Genomic DNA, 18,309 nt, shown 5'->3' on the forward strand with positions numbered 1-18,309 from the left:
GAAGAAAAATAAAGCTAAGACGCTATTTAAGTTAGGAGTAAACTTTCTCTTTTATTTCAAAGTATCACTTGCCACTTTTCTAGGTAACCAGGTAATTGCAACCCATAGCTTAATTCACTAATTCCTAAAGGTAAACAAACAAATCCTTTCTCAACACATTGCAGGGTGTAGGTAGGAATTACTGTCCTGTAAAAACTGCCTTTCTTGTAATTTTTTTTGCAGATATCTTACTTGATTTGCAGAAGTATTCATTTCACTTACTCGCTGAACTCAGGTAGAAATTATGCCAAGTCCTGAACTCTGGTTCATAACTGGTTCCTACCAGTAAAAGTAATACCTGGAAGTTGTACAGTGTAAAGAGCTTATTAACCATATCCTTTCATATAGCTGAAAACAAGATACAGAGTGCCAAAACTGTAAAGTTGTTTCAGTGATAGACAAAAATTTCACAAGCCTTATTTACTAGAAAACAGTCCCAGTGGGACAGTAAGGTGGAGTTAGTGCTCATTTCTATGAAGACGATTTGCATCACTTCTCATTACAGATGGCTGCAAGATAAGAATCTGCAAAGCAACAATTTGTGGTTGCATCTCTGCTTTGCAATCACCAGGTTATACCAGCAGAGCGGAGTCTCTTGAACCTTCCTCCGTGGACAGTTACAAGCAATCTGTTCATACAGCTGCTAACTCATTATTTGCCATCACCAGTTGGTCCTAGACGAACACACGGGTATACATATGAAAATATTTAACATGAGGATAGGAAAATACTGTTCCTAGAGAGTAAAGATCACGCCAACCCCATCCTTCTCTGAAGAAGTGCACTTTGCTCTTGACTGCTCAGGGCTTGATAACTGGCAAGTTCCAATGTGAAGGTTGCTGAGCCTGATGTTAGAGAACGCAAAACTGTTGAGTAGCCCTGGACAAAATGGAGAACGCACATCACTCAAGTTAGGATAAGAGGAAGATAAGTTAGCACAGAAAGCTGCTTAGACTACAGAGAGAGAAAGTGTCAGAAGTATACTGCAGTATACTAGCAGTGTACTAGCAACTTAACTTCCCAATACTACTGTATTAGAATTACAATACATGCATGAGTCAATATAAATATTTTTTAAAAACTTTTCTCCATAAAGCCTATTTTAATAGTGTTTACTACTTCTCTAACTTACAGCTGAACACATGCTGGTTTAGCAATCTGAATTGGACATAAAAAAGCTACTCACTTCATAGGGAACTTCCTTCCGACCTTCAATAATTAAAATACAATATTTAAAATTCCATTCTAAATTTACTTATCCCTAACAAAGGAAAAGTAAACTGAAGCCAAATATTTTAAAGCTCATAAAAAAGATCAGTTTTACCATTGGTAAGGTAATCACATACCATCATTTCTGCTAGTGGAACAGCAGCAACCACAACTCTGTTATCGTGACGAGACTGGATTTCCTGAATATTACCTCTCCGCTGTGCAAGATCAGCAAGTGCTGCACTGAGGTGATCTTCACTTACTGTGATTTCTAGGTTCATCAGGGGCTCCAGTATTTGTATACCAGCTTTTTTCAAAGCCTATATAGAAAGGAAGGAAGTTATACTGATATACTCTTACAGGCTTTTTCAAATAAAACTTACGTAAGTACTTACATCACTGAAGCTGACTCAAACTCAGAACTTGAAAAAGTTATACATTCCCCAGCAAGGGCATTACAAGGGCATGCAAAGAGGAACAATGACCAGATATTGACACACATCTATTTTCCCAGCAGCAGATCATGCTACTGTGTTTACAGCAGCTTACAGTTCCACTGTACCTTTTGCACGCAACGGGAGACACAGGCTGATACCATTGTGTGCGAGGTGTCTGGGTGCACTGTCAGTGATTGCACTGTAACATCTATATCTTGAACTGGGAATCCAAGCAGAGGTCCTGGGCAAGGCCATGGAGAAGAGATAAAGGGGGAAAAAATAACTCATTTGTCTTTCAGAAACTATTAAGACACAGGCAAAATTTTTCAGAATTAACTTGAAGTTCCTCACTTTCCTCTTTGCTCTTTCCTTCCCTGTCCTCCCCCCAAGGCTGCTGGTCATGTTCCTCATTTTGAGGTTCTGTCATTACTTTACTTTGCCAAAAGAGACAGAGGAAGGGCAAAAGGAATGCAGACTCATACTTCCTTATTCTTTTTATCAAAAGCACAGATAAATTTTCAGAACTGGAAGCTCTAGAATATACTCATCCAGATAACCACTACCAAAAAGTTATTTTTAAATACATTATATTATCTAAAACTAGTCTCTTGAACAAGATATCATTGCAAAACTAGGGAAAACTTTTGTTTTTAACAAGAAGCCAGAATATTCTCTGTGTTTTCCTTTTGAACACAATATAATCACAGCAATGCCTGATACTAACACATAAACAAAACTCAATTCCATAGAGGATAAACTAGCGTCCTAGGCAGATTACCTCCCTCCAACCCAAGACTCTCAACCAGACCAAACTCTTTTAGACTAGATGTGAGGCCTGAACCATGTGAGAAAAAAAACCACTTTTTTTTTTTTTTTTAACAGAGAACATAGACAGGTACTTTTATTTTTTTAAAGTACTTAATGGCATCAATTTTTGGCTGGAGACAGTTCCGAAGTTTCTTCAAGAAGCATAAAGAAAGCACATGTTTAAGAGATTCCACAGCCAAAGATGGGAGATGTTTTTGAATTCCACAAAACAACTTTGAAAAATCACTTCATGCTGGTTCTTAAAGAGAAATTCTCCTTTGTTAAACCACTAACTATTGATTTTACTGTAAAGCAGTTTTTTTGCCCACAGGTTACTTAAGACTTCCTATTTTTAATCAAAAGTCAAGGACACTTTTAGTTCTTTAGAAAACACAGACTTAGCAATTAGGTAGAGCTTTTTACTGAAAACTCATGGATTTAGCATATTTGAAAATCAAAAAAATGCATTAGTAACAGTAATAGAGTGTAATACATGCTGGCCGATGAAACCATTTCTGTTATATCACTATGCTTTACATGATGTCATCAAGTAAATGCCTTATCTCTTACATCACAGATATAAAAAAATATATATATTTAAAATATATATATATATAAAAAATAAACCAAAAGAATTCCAAGCTTACTGTTGAGTGACTGAGAAGACATCAAACTTAAAAGCAAACCAAAGAGATGCTGACCTCCCCTGGCATACAGAAAAAGGTGTTTGGCAATTTTTGTAGTTGAAGACATTTTGTAATTTTCCTTTGTACCTTACATATTTATGTTAGTCATTTGCATATGTACTGTATTTTAGTTTTCAAGCTACCAAGCCGTTTTTCCTTCTAGAAATTGCTTCTTACAAAAATATTAGACCAATATAGCTAACATAGCATTTCCTTTACCTTGAATGCATGAATTTGTGATTCCGTTTTCTATAGCTCCTAGGAGTTCTTTGGGCAGTACTTCACTGACATTATCAGCATAGATGATGATGGGTTTTGTTGTTGCTCCTTCTCCAGACCTGGGCCTCACCTCTACCTCTGCAGTTACACAGTGTCGTTTATCACCTACTGTTTTGTCCAATATATCTGCAGGGGGAGGAAAAAAAAAAAAACATAAAATTCATCTGAAAGTTACTCATATATTGTTTAAAGTTAATCAAGCTACAAAACCAGAAACAAGATACTCCTTCCATTCACTCATTTTACCTTTAGCTTGGGCAGCATTTAGGATGGTTTCTCTATATGCTATTTGAAGAGGTCCCAAATAAGTCTCAATTCCGTATTCACGTTTGATTCTGTCATGAATGATTTCTATGTGTAGTTCTCCCATGCCACAGAGGATAGTCTGGTAAGAAGATAATTAAGAGAGAAGTGGAAAAACATACAAAACTCAGGTTTTAACACAAATTCTTCAAGCAAGGACTTGCATGCTTCAAATTGTCTCATACAACTGCTTCTAATTCTAACGGCCATAATACTTCTAAGGACCTTAGGGAAACATATGGCTTTAAGTCATCTGACATAAAAATCATTTAAGTGAGAGAGTTGTTATCAGTACTGTGAATGCCATAAAAAAAAGATCATCTTACCTAACCTTAAAAACTACGTAATTAAAATATTTTTAAATACAGAATTGTTAAAAACATGCAGAGTCAACATACGTTGACTTCCTCTGCTCTGTAAAGCACAAGTGTCCAAGACACGGAACCTAGTACATGTATCATAGGAACATTCAGAGAGTCCTTTTTATTAAAGAAAATCTCAGTATGCAAATGAACTAACTGAAGTGTGGTCTTAGTGTTCTAAAATAATGTTTTAAGATGAACAATAGAAGATTCATCTTACTTGTCCTGTGTCAGGATCTGGCTTCACTTTTAAACTTGGATCTTCACGCTGAAGGCAGCTCAATGCATTATCTAAGTCTGTATAGAAATATCAAACATTATATCTGAAGTGAATGCAATAATTTGAAGATCAGAGTAATTGCCTAAATATCACTTTCCTCAAAACAATCAAAAGAATCCTAGAGGAGCATAGATTTTGGCAAAGTCAGGTCAAATTACTAGTAACCAGCAACTTCTGATTTTATCCCCCAAATTAACTGTGCTTGAATTTAATTATTATACATACTATTCTCAGAGTGATATTCTGTGCTTCTATGAAGACAGACTGGAATAATTCATGAAGTTAGTAAATAACTGATAAGAAAAATGTCAACTGTTACATGATTTATTTAAGTATTTCAAGAAGAGTTTGACATGAAATGGTCCAAATGAAAATGTTCTTCGTTTTTTTAATAGGGTTTTGGTTTTTTTTCTGATTCCTCATTATCTTAACTGCTGAGGAAGGCAGCAGAATGATGAACTAAAAGTCGAGACTGCATTCATCATACCTTACAGTCTTTGGGGGAAAAAAGCAACAAAAGCAAACAAACAAAAGCAAACTAAAACATCCAAACGCCACAAAATCAGTAACACCCAGTGGTTCACAGTACACTGGCACTTATCCCTCCTTCTTTTCACCTTCATACAAGCTCATCTTTGTTAGAACAAAGACACAGAATTTAAAGGGTATTTCCAAAAAGAGTCAAATTACCAAGCCATCTGATACAGGTACTGTTGGGAAGGAGTAAGATTACAGGACTGTAAGGATGCAAGGATGAACCCCAACTAGACACAGAGAAGTCTTGTTATAGAAACACTTTACAGAGTAAAACTGCGAGTGCTAAATGAAAAAAAACAACAACATTTCAAAGTTATTTGTACTCGGGACAGCAGCAAAACTCAGAATGAGTACCTCCATCCCTCCATTTCTAAATGACGAACTACTACTTTTCTAGACACAAAAACTACTGCTTGACCCAGTAATAGCAAAAGATACGGGCAATCATGATCTGAAGTATACCATCAGTATAAAAAACATCAGAAAGAACCACATTAGATCACTGGCCATTAAGTTTGTGCAACTCATCCAAGTAGGTGGCTGCATTGTACCTTGTTGTCTGGCCATTGAAGGTGGTTCAATGGTACAGAAGAAGACAGGCTCAGGGATCTCAACACCTGCCAGCAGAAGACTGTCTACATCACTCACAGACCTCTTCTTTTCCCCAGCATCCCTTCCAGCTCGGCGTGCTGCAGCGATGGCTGAAGCCTTGGATGACACTATGGTATCTCCAGTGGCACTCTACAGATCAACATGGAAGTTAGGTAAAAAAAAATAAAACCCAAAAACCCCGAACTCAAAATGTATGTCAAAACTGGTTACATTTTAGAAAATCTGTGCAAGTGAGATTCATGCAGCCTATTCAGACAGTAAGAAATTATTAAACTAATAGAAGCAAGCATTAAACACATTTATTTGAACTTGAAACTGTTGCTTTTAGGTAACTGATTTGGAACATCATTCCTTCCCCAAAGGAGGTTTCTGTGACATTACACTGTACTTTAAGAGTTACAGTACTAAAACAAGCTCAAACAAAATAAACCTTCAGCTTTCAGTCCTTTCCAATCAGCACTACAGTTTCCAATTACTGATATTTGTATACTGTGGTATTTAATTTTAGGAGGAAGTACATCTAAATGTACTTCAAATAAAGCAAGTTTACATATGTCACCATAATCAAGAACACATCTGAGATAGAGTATCATAGAAGCAGAAAGCACACTAGTGCAATAAGCTCCTTTACAGGATCAGTATTTTTCATTACCTGCTTTAACCCAACAGTCAGGGCAATGTTGCCAGGCATTAGTGATGGAATTTCAATTTGCTGATCAGCAAAAGGCAGGAGCAGCCGGCTCATTCTCTCTCTGAAAATTAAATCCTCTGTTACTCAGGACTTTAACAGGCATTCCAATGCTACATTGAACCACGCCTCTATCTTACTCACGTGCAACTTTTGTTAATATTATATACAGCTGACTGTGGTTTCAATGAACCTGAGTAAACACGAACAAAAACTAGTGGTCCACGACATTTATCATGAAGAACTTTGAATGCCAAGGCACACAGGTCATCCTTGTACCACTGTCTGCAAAAAAAAAGCATAACAAAAAGCATACTTCTAGGATTAATCCATTCATACTCACATTTACCTAGATTTTCACTTATTTAAGAGGTGATATATTTCTTTCTGCAATGTTAATGGAGGCAGATTTTCAAAAACTGTAATTCGTACCAAAAAATAATAATCTAAACAGTTCCAGCCCCAATAGGATATGTAAGATGTGATTCAGACAATATTAAACAGGATTCTTAGATCATATTTTTCTAAAATGAGGATGTCCTCAGAGTAACAAAAGACTTAAGGACTTCAAAGTGCAAATTTGACAATTGGAGATGAATGCATTCAATTCCAGTAGAACTGACCAAAGCAGGTTCAGTACTCAAGTGTATTTTTCTGTCCATAAATCTACTACTATTTAATACATAAAGAGGGTCATTATTTTTAAAGAATATGAATGCTTTGTTAATATATTTAATTTTCTCCTTTTGTGTTTTCCTGCTGATTTTTCCTGAATCTCCTTTTTAACCTGTACTTACAGAAACTCGTATGAACGCTCATTAGGTGCAGGCAAGTACAGAGTAATAGCATCCAGTAATGGCTGCACCCCTTTGTTCTTCAGTGCACTGCCACAGAGGACAGGGACGGCCTTCTGAGCTAGTGTGATTCTACGGATAGCAGACTGCAACTGCAAAAAAGGAATTATTTTCTGTTAATGCATGATCTACAATTTAGCCTTAGGTTGCACTCCAACTATCAGATACTGCTAACCAATCCCCAAAAAGCTAAAAAGTATGTTTATAAATACAGCACTCATCCAAACTCTTTTCACTGCTTTTAACATGCTCCAAACCATAAACTCAAACATTTAGATGCTAAAACAGAAGACACTGGTTTTAAGATTTCTAAACATTTCATACAGATCTGCTGCTGTTCTTGTTATAACAGCCCTTTTAATTCAGTATGTTGTAACTCACTCCTTTCAACATGCAGTGTCTAAATATCCAGCCATTTAAAAGTAGCTGAGATCCTATTTTTGTCACAAACTGCACTGAGTCTACTTGAAAGTTCCATTCACCTTTCCCTAAACTCTTTTGCAGCAGTCTAACGCTCAAAAAAAGAGAAAACCCCATCTTCCTGAATAAATGTACCTAAATTTTAAAATTATGCCCGGCATAATGGCATGCCTAAGAATCATAGCGCATCTTTATAAAATTCCTACTAAGTCTGAATATATTCTGTTCTAAATTCATACAATTACATTTTACATATTACATACATATTTTAATTGTATTTCAATTATATTTAATATGTAATTTTAATTACATGTTACATACAATTTTTAATTGAAAAATCTGCAAAATCTTAATTTGCAGGTGTCAAAGGAAAAATAACCCAAACCCTTGCAATATGAGCTAGTAAACACTTGTAAATGTAAAAAATACCTTGTCAGCTGGTATTAAGTCAAAATTTTCACTATTTTCTCCTAGAACCAGTTCAGCAAATTCATCATCCAGATCTGCAACCTTCAACAGAACAGTTCTTTATTATCTGGCATACTGCAGTTTCACAAAAAAAGTTACATATCTTGCTTAGGATATAAAACTTTACAGAGCAGGAACAAAGCCTTTAAAGACATCAGCAATTATAAACTCAAATCATATAAAATTACGGAAATGAAGGCTTCAAGAAAGGATAGGGGAAAATATAAACACTTAAAAAGCTGCTCTCAAGACATCAGTGGGAGAAAGAATGCTTATATTTCTCCTTGAAATGGAAAAAAAAATTCCAGCCATACAGTGACAGCCATAAACGGTTTAACTGATGTACTTCAGTCCTGCAAATATGGTGAAGTCTGAAGTAAGCAGCATGCAACCTTTGCAAGCCAATAGATACTGAGCTGGAAAAAACAGACAAGCATAAGGGCATTTGGCCTTCATGTCAAGAATTTGTAGGTCCAAGAGCATGTCTCTGTTTGCAAATTGTAGCAGTGAGCTTGATGTGTAGTTTCACTCCTGAAACATCTCACATATATCCCTGCACTGCCACAGACTCAGAACATCCAAACACATGAAAGCACTTTGCCCCCTCCTACTGGCTACAATACCAATTGGCAAAATTCTGAAATAAACCCTTGATAAGCAATTAGAAGTCTTATCAAGTTAATAGTTAAAACATGAGAGATAAAGGAAATAGTTCAGTTAATTAAGTGAAAGTTAAGTGTGAAAAAGGGCCAGTATTCAAAATGCTACGTTTTACAGGGTTTCTGATAAGGAATATTAACAGCATAGAGAGCATTTCAAAATATATTTTATAAAAACAAGGTTATCTCAATTATCACACTACTGGTCCACCCCTTCCTCTTTCAGGAAGGGCCCAGAAAACAAAGATGAAAACCAACACTGTTCTTACAAACCTTTCTAACTGACAATACATTTCTTAAGATAAAGGCTGCGTATTAACACTGCCATTTAAAACCTACTAAGTTTGAAAACCAGATTGTGTATATGTTCTACTGAACTCAAGAGCAATATAAAACACATCTCTCAAATTTCAAAGGAAATGGAAAGCTAGCATCATCTGTTCATGAACTTGCACAATGTTATTCAAACTTGTGTGGAAGGCAGCCCTTCCAACAAAAAGGATCATTTATGATTGGATTGAGCTGCTTCTAACACAATATTTAGTGCCATTTTGACCAGGCTGCAACATCCCATTCAGCTTCTAGCTGTCACTTCAGAAGAGCATGGATACCCTGCAGGTTTCAAGTCACATCTGTCAGGTTTTGTGTGAATGTACCAAATATATTTTGGCATCTAAGACAGTAGACGCTGTCTGCTTTTAGCTTCCCCAGTACAAGAGAGACTGAAAAATTGTGGGAACTCCATTGGAAAACCACTAATAGGGCTGGAGAGCAGCTGGAGGCCCAGAGAGATGGGTTTTTCTGGCTTGAAGAGGCTAAAGCAGGATGCAAATACTTTCTCTTACTATTTGAAATAGTGGTAGTGGGCCTGCTTTGGGGAAAACAAAATCAGATTCTCCTCAGAGATACATAAGGAAAGCACCAGCATGGTTGTTTCAGCTTGCAACACAGTAAATCCCCATTGGACATTAAGAAATTATGATCAAGCACTGGGACACGAGAATCATCATCCTTTGACTTGAAAACTCAACTGAATAAGTCTGAACAAGTAGACCTAGTGTTGAAGTCACCCCTGCTTTAAGCAGTTCACTTAACCAGACACCTCCAGAAGTCCCTTTTCTTCCTACTGCTCTAAGTAATGGTTTTAAATGTATTATGTATTTACTTTAGAACTTTACTTGTTCTATTAAGGTATTTCTTGCATCCTGGACTTCTTGGAATAGGTTTGGATCATCAGTCTCCAGCAGCAGCTTTTGCTCAAAATTTTTGCCATCATCCAAATCAGAAGTAGGTTTCCAAATTATTTGCTCCTTAGTCACAACATCAACCAGTCCTCTGAAGGTCTTGGCTTCCCCAATGGGCAACTGCAAATAGAACAGAGACTTCAGACAGCTGCAAAAAAAAGTAAGAAAGGAGTTCCATTCAAAAGAAAGGAAAAAAGCATTTAATTTCTAAGCTTACCTGCAATAGTAAAGGTTTTGTCTTCAACTTTTGTTTGATGCTCTCAACAGCATATGTAAAACTACAGAAAAAGAGCAGATACTAAGTTAAACAAAACTTGGTATTATGTATGATATTAGTAACATAGGCTCACCATTCACTATTTACTGCAAAAATTACTCCTAGAATTACAAAAAAATGTATTTGCATAACCAAAGAAGTATACAATATTAACATAGTTGGGTTGCTGTATGCTTAACAGGAAAATGCTAGACATTCTCTTACAAGCTTTTTAGATTGATTAAAGTAACTGCCTAAATACCTTGCCCTGTTTTTGTCCATCTTGTTTAAAAAGCAAATTCGTGGTATCTGGTGCTTGTCTGCTTGTCTCCAGACTGTAAGAGTCTGTGCCTAAAGCAAAAGACAAAATTGAAACATTAGTGACAACAGCTGAACTACATGCTCCCCAACTGAAGGTCGCTGAATGTCTGAGTTCCAAGTAGAGAAGGGAACTGTGCTGTGTATTGTGACAATCTTGCACCTAGCATCACAGATGAACTCCACAAGCAGCTTTGTCTTATCTTGTCTCTCAGCTGCTGTCATTCCCTTTTCTCCTCTAAGGGCATGCAGGCATGGTGGCAAGGGAACATGAAGAGAAACTAAGCATATGTGGGGGAAACTCTGTAATGTAGCAACTTTGTGCTTTATCTTTATGCTTTATTGCCAAATTACTTAGGCACACACAGGCAAGCATTTCTGTGGCTACACATACAATACTAAAAATTACTGTAGTTTTAATAGCAATTTATGTACTGCTGAGCACTTTATCTTAATCTTTATCACTCCATTTTAATTTGAAAATTAAAGCAGGCATATAGAAAAATCAGTTCAGATTCAGTAATAGCCTCTTACCACTACATGAATTAATGCAAGAATTTGCTACAGAGTTTTCAAAAAACAAGCAGATCTAATTGTTTTGTTGTTGAGGGTGGAAGCTATTACTCAGTTCAGGTTCATATTTAATGGCACCTAAATGTTTTCCAGTAGCAAGTCAAAGAACGTGACTTACAGTGATTAAGAGTTCTCTCATCCCTCATCCAGGAAAAGGTATGTCCCTTGCAAGCGGGATTTCACATGTAATTTTTCTACAGAATTGAACTATTGAAACATCTCATGCTATAAAAAGTCCAGTTCTAGCTTGCCTCCACTTTTTCTCCACTATGTTAAAAAGACCACTGGGTAAGGAGAAAACTTGCCTGAAAACTACCTATTTTCTACATGAAACTGGAAAATAAGAAATTGACAGATATTTATTTCATTCCATTTGTGGAGCTAGTCAGAAGCATTCATCTCAATCAACATTTTTAAAAGACAGCAACAAAACAACAAAAACATCCCAAACTTATAATGGTAATCACACTTATTTGCTGCTTATTTCCATGGAAATTCCTGTGCACTACAGGATTTAAAATAAAATGCTCAGCTTCCTGAAACTGAATTCTGGTAAAAGCATTGAGAGAGATAATACAGAGAAAAGTCTCTGTACATTATTTCAGCCTGATTTATTAAGTCATTAAATGTTGTGGGAAAATAACTGAAAGTGACTGGAGGTAAAATCAGAGAAAACTGGGAAGGTACCTTCACCATCTAATGGAATTTGTAACTGTAGAAATTACAGGGTGAAAAGCAGTTGCTACTCCCCAGATAAGATGTGGTCAGCATGCCCGACTTCCCACACACAATACACGCTGGGGAGAGCAGAGGAGCAAATGGGGGCTGGAGCAGAGTGGAGACACTGTGTCCAGGCTCTGTTGAAATCTTTGCAAGAAAGGGAACTCAATGGTACCTTTTAGCTGATAAGCCACAGAGCAGCTCTCAACCAAGGGATAAAAAATAAGATTTCTTGCTGTTGAACCAGGAACAGTGGCAAGATCACAGACATCTACCTTCATCTTAAAGGTGACCTCAGATGTAACACTGATATTACCCACCTACGACCATCCCCCACTGAATATGAGTCACTCAAGCTCCACCTAAATACAAAAATAGCATAAAAGTAAATTAAAAATGGGGAGAGGTCAGAGACTTCTGGGAACTTCTGGGATCAGACAACAGGCTGAACTTGTCTTCATTCCCACAGCGACATCTACTGAGTAAGAACTGTACTCTATCCATGGTGAATGACTACATCATGCTATCTTAGTTAAGGATTACAGCTGGCTACCATATTGCTTTGAAGACATTTTTGCAGCCAGATTCTATTACCAGAAATCTTCAAACTTTAACATCACGTTTACGTTAATGAGTAATGTTATTCTATAAACTGTTAAGTCTGAGTCCCTTAAAGGGTGCTAACAGTTATCTGCTGGCAGCAGATAACATACTGTGCTGTGGAGGCCCAGGGTCTCTCTTATGCTGTTGGCATGTGTCCCTGGACCTTTCTGAGGCACCAACAGACCAATTAAGGACCCCTCAGAAGAGTGTTGTTCGGTACCCTGAACAAGGCAGTTGAACCACACTGATCCAGTGGACTGCTCAGTGAAGGGTTCCTGGGTCCCCATAATGGGATGCTGACAGACTGAACTGGGCACAAGGGTCCCATCTTTCCTGGGGAACTGAGAGATTAATCAAACACAAAGTCTGAGAAAATGTCTCCTCTTTCCCATGACAGACTGTACACAGACACAAAAAAAACTCTTAACAGTTTATTTTACCTCAACACCAGCTGAAGCATCAAATACTGCTACTGCTCCATCCAGGACTCTCAAACAACGCTCAACTTCCACTGTAAAGTCCACATGGCCTAAAAAACAATCTTCCTTTTATAGCATCATAATTCAACCAGACAACATCAACAGGTCATTACACATTTAAACAATTTTTTTTTATTTCAAGTAACGTCAAAACAACTTTTTCTTTACTTGCAGGGAAATACACCTATCAGTCTTTGAAATAAACAAGATTATTATAATGCATTCCTAGAACTGAGAAGAATTTAATGTGGAAACATCTGAGCTCTCTTTATGTAAGCCAGATTTGTAATCAGCTAACAATAATTATCCAAAGCTCAACAGACCTTAGTATAGGCATTTTTACTGATGCAATTAAACCAGTTAAATTTTGCACCATATTTAAGACAAAGACACTCTGTGACAATCTACCTCACCCTCTCTCCCTTAACACCATGAGTTCAACTAAAGAGCAGTACCTGGGGTGTCAATCAAATTGATTCTGTAGTCCTTCCAGTCAAATGTAACAGCAGCAGACTGAATGGTAATACCACGTTCCCGCTCTTGTGCCATAAAATCTGTCACCGTGTCTCCATCATCAACATCTGCAAACAGGAAGCAGGATTGGGTAGGCAGTCAATTCAGAATCTGAAATCACCTTTGAATACAGATGTCAAGATAGAGTTGGAAATAGTCCCTTTTACATATATATATACATATAAGCTATGAAAATTAGTCTTTTTAAAAACATTAAAATGCCAGTAATTTACCCAGCCTCCTTTTCCTAGGAATAAACGCCCTGCAAGTCAAAGACAAGCAATTCCAACAATCTTTTTGTTGTTCTTAATCCTAGTAACACCAGCAACATCTTAAAAACTAAATAAAGTCCAAAACCATGAACAAACTACAGCTTTAAAAACCCTGGCTGCACTCACTGTGTGGAATGTGACTGACATTTTGAAATTTGGTAATCAAAAGGTAATTAAATAAAAAGTAAAGTATAAACAAACAAACCAACAAGTAAGACATTGGGTTTTGCTTACTTTTTAATAACACGAGAAGCTGTTCAAATTTTTAAATAAGCAGAAACCCAAGTTCAACCACTTCACAAGCCTAACATCTTCTATCTGTCATATACAGTAGAGAACACAGCATAAAATTTAAAAGGTCGTAAAGAAACACAGAGAAGCTGCTGTGGCCATTTCAATCTTGAAGAATCCTATTAAACTCGGTGTAACAAGGAATTCTTCCTGTGCCATGGCTTTCAAAAGAAATGGATACTTTTTGTTACTCTGGTTTCTTCACAGGTCAAAAGAACTGAACAAACTGTTCTACCAGAATGGCCAATGAGCAACCAGTAAAATAACGAGATTCTCTAACTAGATGTTAAACAAAATATAATGTGCTGAAAGTAAAAGAAAAATATCAACCTGTGATATCTGAAAGCAAAACCGCTTTAGTACACAAAGAAACATGCACTAAAATTCCATTAAACTGCAGCACAACTTTGGAACAACTGCCTGAGGCATTCCAACTGTACTGTAACTGTACTGCATGTAATTGTACACTATTAAATTTCTTAAACCTACTAAAATACAAAAAGTACTTCTAACCTCCAAGCGCTCTTATATACCCAGAATAATACAGCATTCTCTCTGTTGTCGTAGTTTTGCCTGCATCAATGTGGGCCATAATGCCAATGTTTCGGATTCTGCATAAAGTGAAAACATTGTGGTTAGTGCAGTAATTTTTAAATCTTGTGATAATTCTTATTTGCATAAACAGTTAATATTCCCCAAGAATAGCACACCAGATTAATAGCATTGCTCCTCTGCTGCATATCTGATACAGTGTATATTTTAACACTGAAGAACGTCAGTATTGATATGATGGATTTTCTTCAACGCTTATTGAACAGTGTTGCAACAGGTTTCCAAGCTCCTTCTTGTGCTCATGCTCATCCATCTGCCCTCCCTACAGCCCCTCCCATCTCTTGTCTATCCCAATCCCTGATACCTGGTGCCCTCAACAACCTACTGCATATATATCCTTTACGCCCCAAATACAGAACATCCAAGGTCCCATGAAGCTGTCCTTGATCTGGTTCAGCCTACTCTTCCTTCCTGAAGTACCTCACCAGTAGCTTCCAGAACTGCTTCCCTTGCTCTGCGCAGCACAGGCTTACGATCTGCCCCCACGTTCACCAGTAATGCTGGCTTGACCTCCCCCTCGGGGACACCCTCCCCTCAGCAGCCTTCCAAGGGAACTTCAGCCCTAAGGCACTTCTTTGGCAGCTTGTCCCCTAATTGCCTTGCCCTCATCTAACATGGCACAGTGCTCCCAGGAGCACAAAGCACACACCCTTGCCCACTGTGGACGTCTAGTTGCCAAGACATCCTTCCCCATTCTTCAGCTCCCAACAACACCATGGATTTGGACCTTCCCTAACAGCCTGCTCTTGGTTATGATGGTGCAAGCAAGAGACAGCACAGGACCACTCTGCCACCAGCAAGCACTCTATATAGAAACGGTAAAGGTAAGCAAGTACTGACTTTACATTAAACATGCACATGAGACAGGTGTGGCAACAACCTACAATTCTTTATCACATCAACTGCTCTGACTGAAGTTACATCCCAACAATAAACTAGCTTGATGTACCTGGATATATGAGGATTAATGACAGAATGCAGAGACTTAACATCTCCTGGAAACAAACAAAATGAAACAACTTTTCAGACAGAACCAAGTGTAGAAATATATTTAAGAAAACTTACAAAAATCTTATTTAATAAAAAAGATTTAGAGCCATAAGTCATGACAATTTGTAATCTGTACCACCTCAGTTTTTTAAAGACAGGTACTTACTTTTAAATAAACCTCTCCCCACCTCAAAAAAAAAAAAAAAAGCTTGCAAAAACAGCTGTATTTTAGAAACAACAGGGAAAAGCCAACACAGGAAAGTATCCTCTTACTCTGCAGAAGCATACCTCAGTTCAAGACAACTGTAATGCTGACATTCATCTGAACTGGTAATTAGACAATAAATTTGAAAAGGTATTTCTCCTTTAAGCCTTAAAGCTATACAGCGTAATTCTCAGGGACAAAAGGCAAGCTGACCTGTGTGGAAAAAATATGGGACTAGGAAGTCTTAAATGCTATTTTCTTGCAAGATATATTCTTTCTCACACAGTTCAGCTGGAAAATAAAGTGTCACAGTATTTTTTTTTATGAAACTAATCCAAATTCAGTTATTCAAGTTTTTGAAGTTGTGTTTCAGGAACACTCATAGTACTACAGTTCATCTTTGATAGGCCACACAGAATTCAACAATATTTAAGCTAACATTCCTTCACCACCTACAGACCATCAGTCTGATACAGAGACACACTAAAGTAGCATCTTACAGGGACCATTAATGAGGGGTTCCAGCACACTTCACAACTGACATTTTATAACATGTACCTATTACTGTTTTCTAAAGGCTTTATACTGTGAATCTACTGAGAAAAGAGCAGCAACACAAAACTCTTCAGTCTCTGAGCCGTTTAAGCACTACCTATGTTTCATGCACTAAATGTTATAAAGAATGACCAAAAGAATACAATAAAACATAAAGTATACAGAAAGTACTTTTTATTCTTACTCAATTTTAAATTAATCCTTATTATAAAGAAAACAACATAAACTTATACCTGGTGGAGAACTGTAGTTTCTCAGACTGCAGTTTTGCTGTGGTGCAGTCATGACTCTCATTTTTGTATTTCTGAAATACATGTACTAGAAAGAAAAAAGAATAATATAGAATGTTTATTGTTACAACTAGCTACTTTGTAGCTACATTTTTGGCGGTTGTAGAAAAGTAAACTAAAAAAATCTACAGGAACAGATATCGTTGTCAGGTATTTCTATAAGGTGGAAATACCAACTACTTAAAAGCAGATACTTGAAGATGATGCCCACACTGAGGTTGGAACCAAATTTGATCCCATTAATATTTGGGATATTCTGCAAAAGTTTGTGGCACCATCAAAATATTTTTCAATAGCAAAAAAAATTTAATATATCTAATTATTTGTGTAAATAATTTAACAATGACAAGAGTTAAGCAGTTCAAAAAATTTACAATTTCAATTCCCAATTCTGAAGCCCCATTCCAACATGAAAGTACACATTGTCTAGAGGCCAACTGTTAAAGACAAAAAAACCCAAACAAAAACCAACATCCCAGTTTAAAAAGTTTACCCAGAATAACCCCTTCCTCACAGAGGAAGTATCAGAATTGGGGAAAAGCTTACCTTATTGCACAAACTTGATGACTTCAACACATACTCTGAAAATTTCCCCATAATTCTCAACATTCTGGCTCCTGTCTCTAAAGGTGTTCCCTGGCAAGGTAAGTAAATGTTACACAAAATGTTTGTGGCAGGAAACAGTCTAACTATGTTCCTTTGACATTACTTAATCACAAAACTTCATTCTTTTTGATGGGAATTCGGGTTAGTATTTTTCAGGTTATTACTCTGAAAGTTAAATCAGTGTCAGATCTGTAATAATAATGCTACATAACAATGCGGCATAAATGCACAAACACCAAATATATTTCTCATGGAAATAATATATTTCTCAAGGAAACATTAAAGCAGAATAATGAAAATCAGAGTTTACACTCACTTTCAGATAAGCTCCAGAGCATCGATTACTGGTGAGTAAAGTGCAAATAGCTTTTCTAGTCTTGAAGAAGAAAAGATTGCAAGGCGAAGTACCTATTTAGGTCGGAAACAATAGAAAATATTAAGTACTATGACCTTATAAGCATAGCCAAAAACCACTGCAACAAAAAACCCAAGTGCAGCAGCATCAAAAGCATTCCTAGATGACTGCTGGTTATTTGAGGAGATGTCACTGTCCAGCTTCCGTGACTTTATGCTTTGTAGTAGTTTCACAGTAAAGAGTAGGCGGCTCAGCGCACACGCTCACCTCCACTCCCTCATCCTGCGAGCCGCACGTCTCCTGACGGCGCCGGCGCGCTTCGCTGACCGAGGGAGCGGGACGGGACGGGCGCGGTGTCTTCACGCTGCCCGTGACGAGTCCTCAAGCCGAGCGCCGCCAGGGGCCGATCCCCGGTGGCTCTCTGGAAAGCAACACGGCCTTCTTCGCCGCGTTACGAACCTCTGGGGCGTTTCAGCGCCGACTCCGGGCCAGCTTCTGTCCCCCGGACCTCCCACACGGCCTAGGCCGGCACCGCGCGGGCGCTGCCCCTGTCAGCACAGCCGCCGGAAGGCAACCTGCTTTTTCCTTCCCCCGCTACGTCGCCTCCCTCCCGCTCTCCGCTCTCCCGCCACAACCTGACAGACCAAGCAGCAAAAAGCGCCTCTTCTTTCTCTCTCGTTCCGTTTCTCCCTCTCTCTTCGACCCCGCCAAGCCCGGCACAAAGCAAAGCCCTCGGACGATGCGGACCGCCGCCTCTCCGCCGGGAGGAACCAAAGCGGCATGGGGC

The 18,309-nt window shown here is 37.8% G+C and overlaps 1 protein-coding gene across 1 annotated transcript; it reads right to left on the bottom strand.

Annotated features, from left to right (window-relative positions):
• Positions 1-31: 31 nt before the first annotated feature.
• On the bottom strand, positions 32-18,299 carry GFM2 (GTP dependent ribosome recycling factor mitochondrial 2). Its single transcript, XM_014886016.2, has 22 exons — positions 17,790-18,299; positions 17,484-17,575; positions 17,108-17,197; positions 16,505-16,589; positions 15,471-15,516; positions 14,423-14,520; positions 13,289-13,414; positions 12,795-12,883; positions 10,403-10,491; positions 10,102-10,162; positions 9,819-10,004; positions 7,943-8,023; positions 7,037-7,185; positions 6,384-6,524; positions 6,204-6,303; positions 5,491-5,680; positions 4,343-4,419; positions 3,704-3,842; positions 3,398-3,583; positions 1,811-1,926; positions 1,386-1,568; positions 32-918 (listed from the first exon to the last, which is right to left on the bottom strand). Exons 3-22 carry the CDS (start codon positions 17,168-17,170, stop codon positions 790-792), a joined length of 2,334 nt encoding a protein of 777 aa, XP_014741502.1. The 5' UTR covers positions 17,171-17,197; positions 17,484-17,575; positions 17,790-18,299; the 3' UTR covers positions 32-789.
• Between the last annotated feature and the right edge of the window lie 10 nt (positions 18,300-18,309).

Source organism: Sturnus vulgaris, chromosome Z (assembly GCF_052056855.1).
Source record: "Sturnus vulgaris isolate bStuVul1 chromosome Z, bStuVul1.hap1, whole genome shotgun sequence".
Taxonomy (NCBI): domain Eukaryota; kingdom Metazoa; phylum Chordata; class Aves; order Passeriformes; family Sturnidae; genus Sturnus; species Sturnus vulgaris.

Excerpts from the sequence above, each read along its gene's own strand:
- GFM2 (XM_014886016.2), bottom strand. The coding sequence starts at position 17,170 with ATGTTGAGAATTATGGGGAAATTTTCAGAGTATGTGTTGAAGTCATCA. Across the intron at positions 10,163-10,402 it reads ATGGACAAAAACAGGGCAAG|TTTTACATATGCTGTTGAGA; the intron begins GTATTTAGGCAG and ends CTTTTTCTGTAG. Across the intron at positions 3,843-4,342 it reads CAGATCCTGACACAGGACAA|ACTATCCTCTGTGGCATGGG; the intron begins GTAAGATGAATC and ends TCTTCTTACCAG.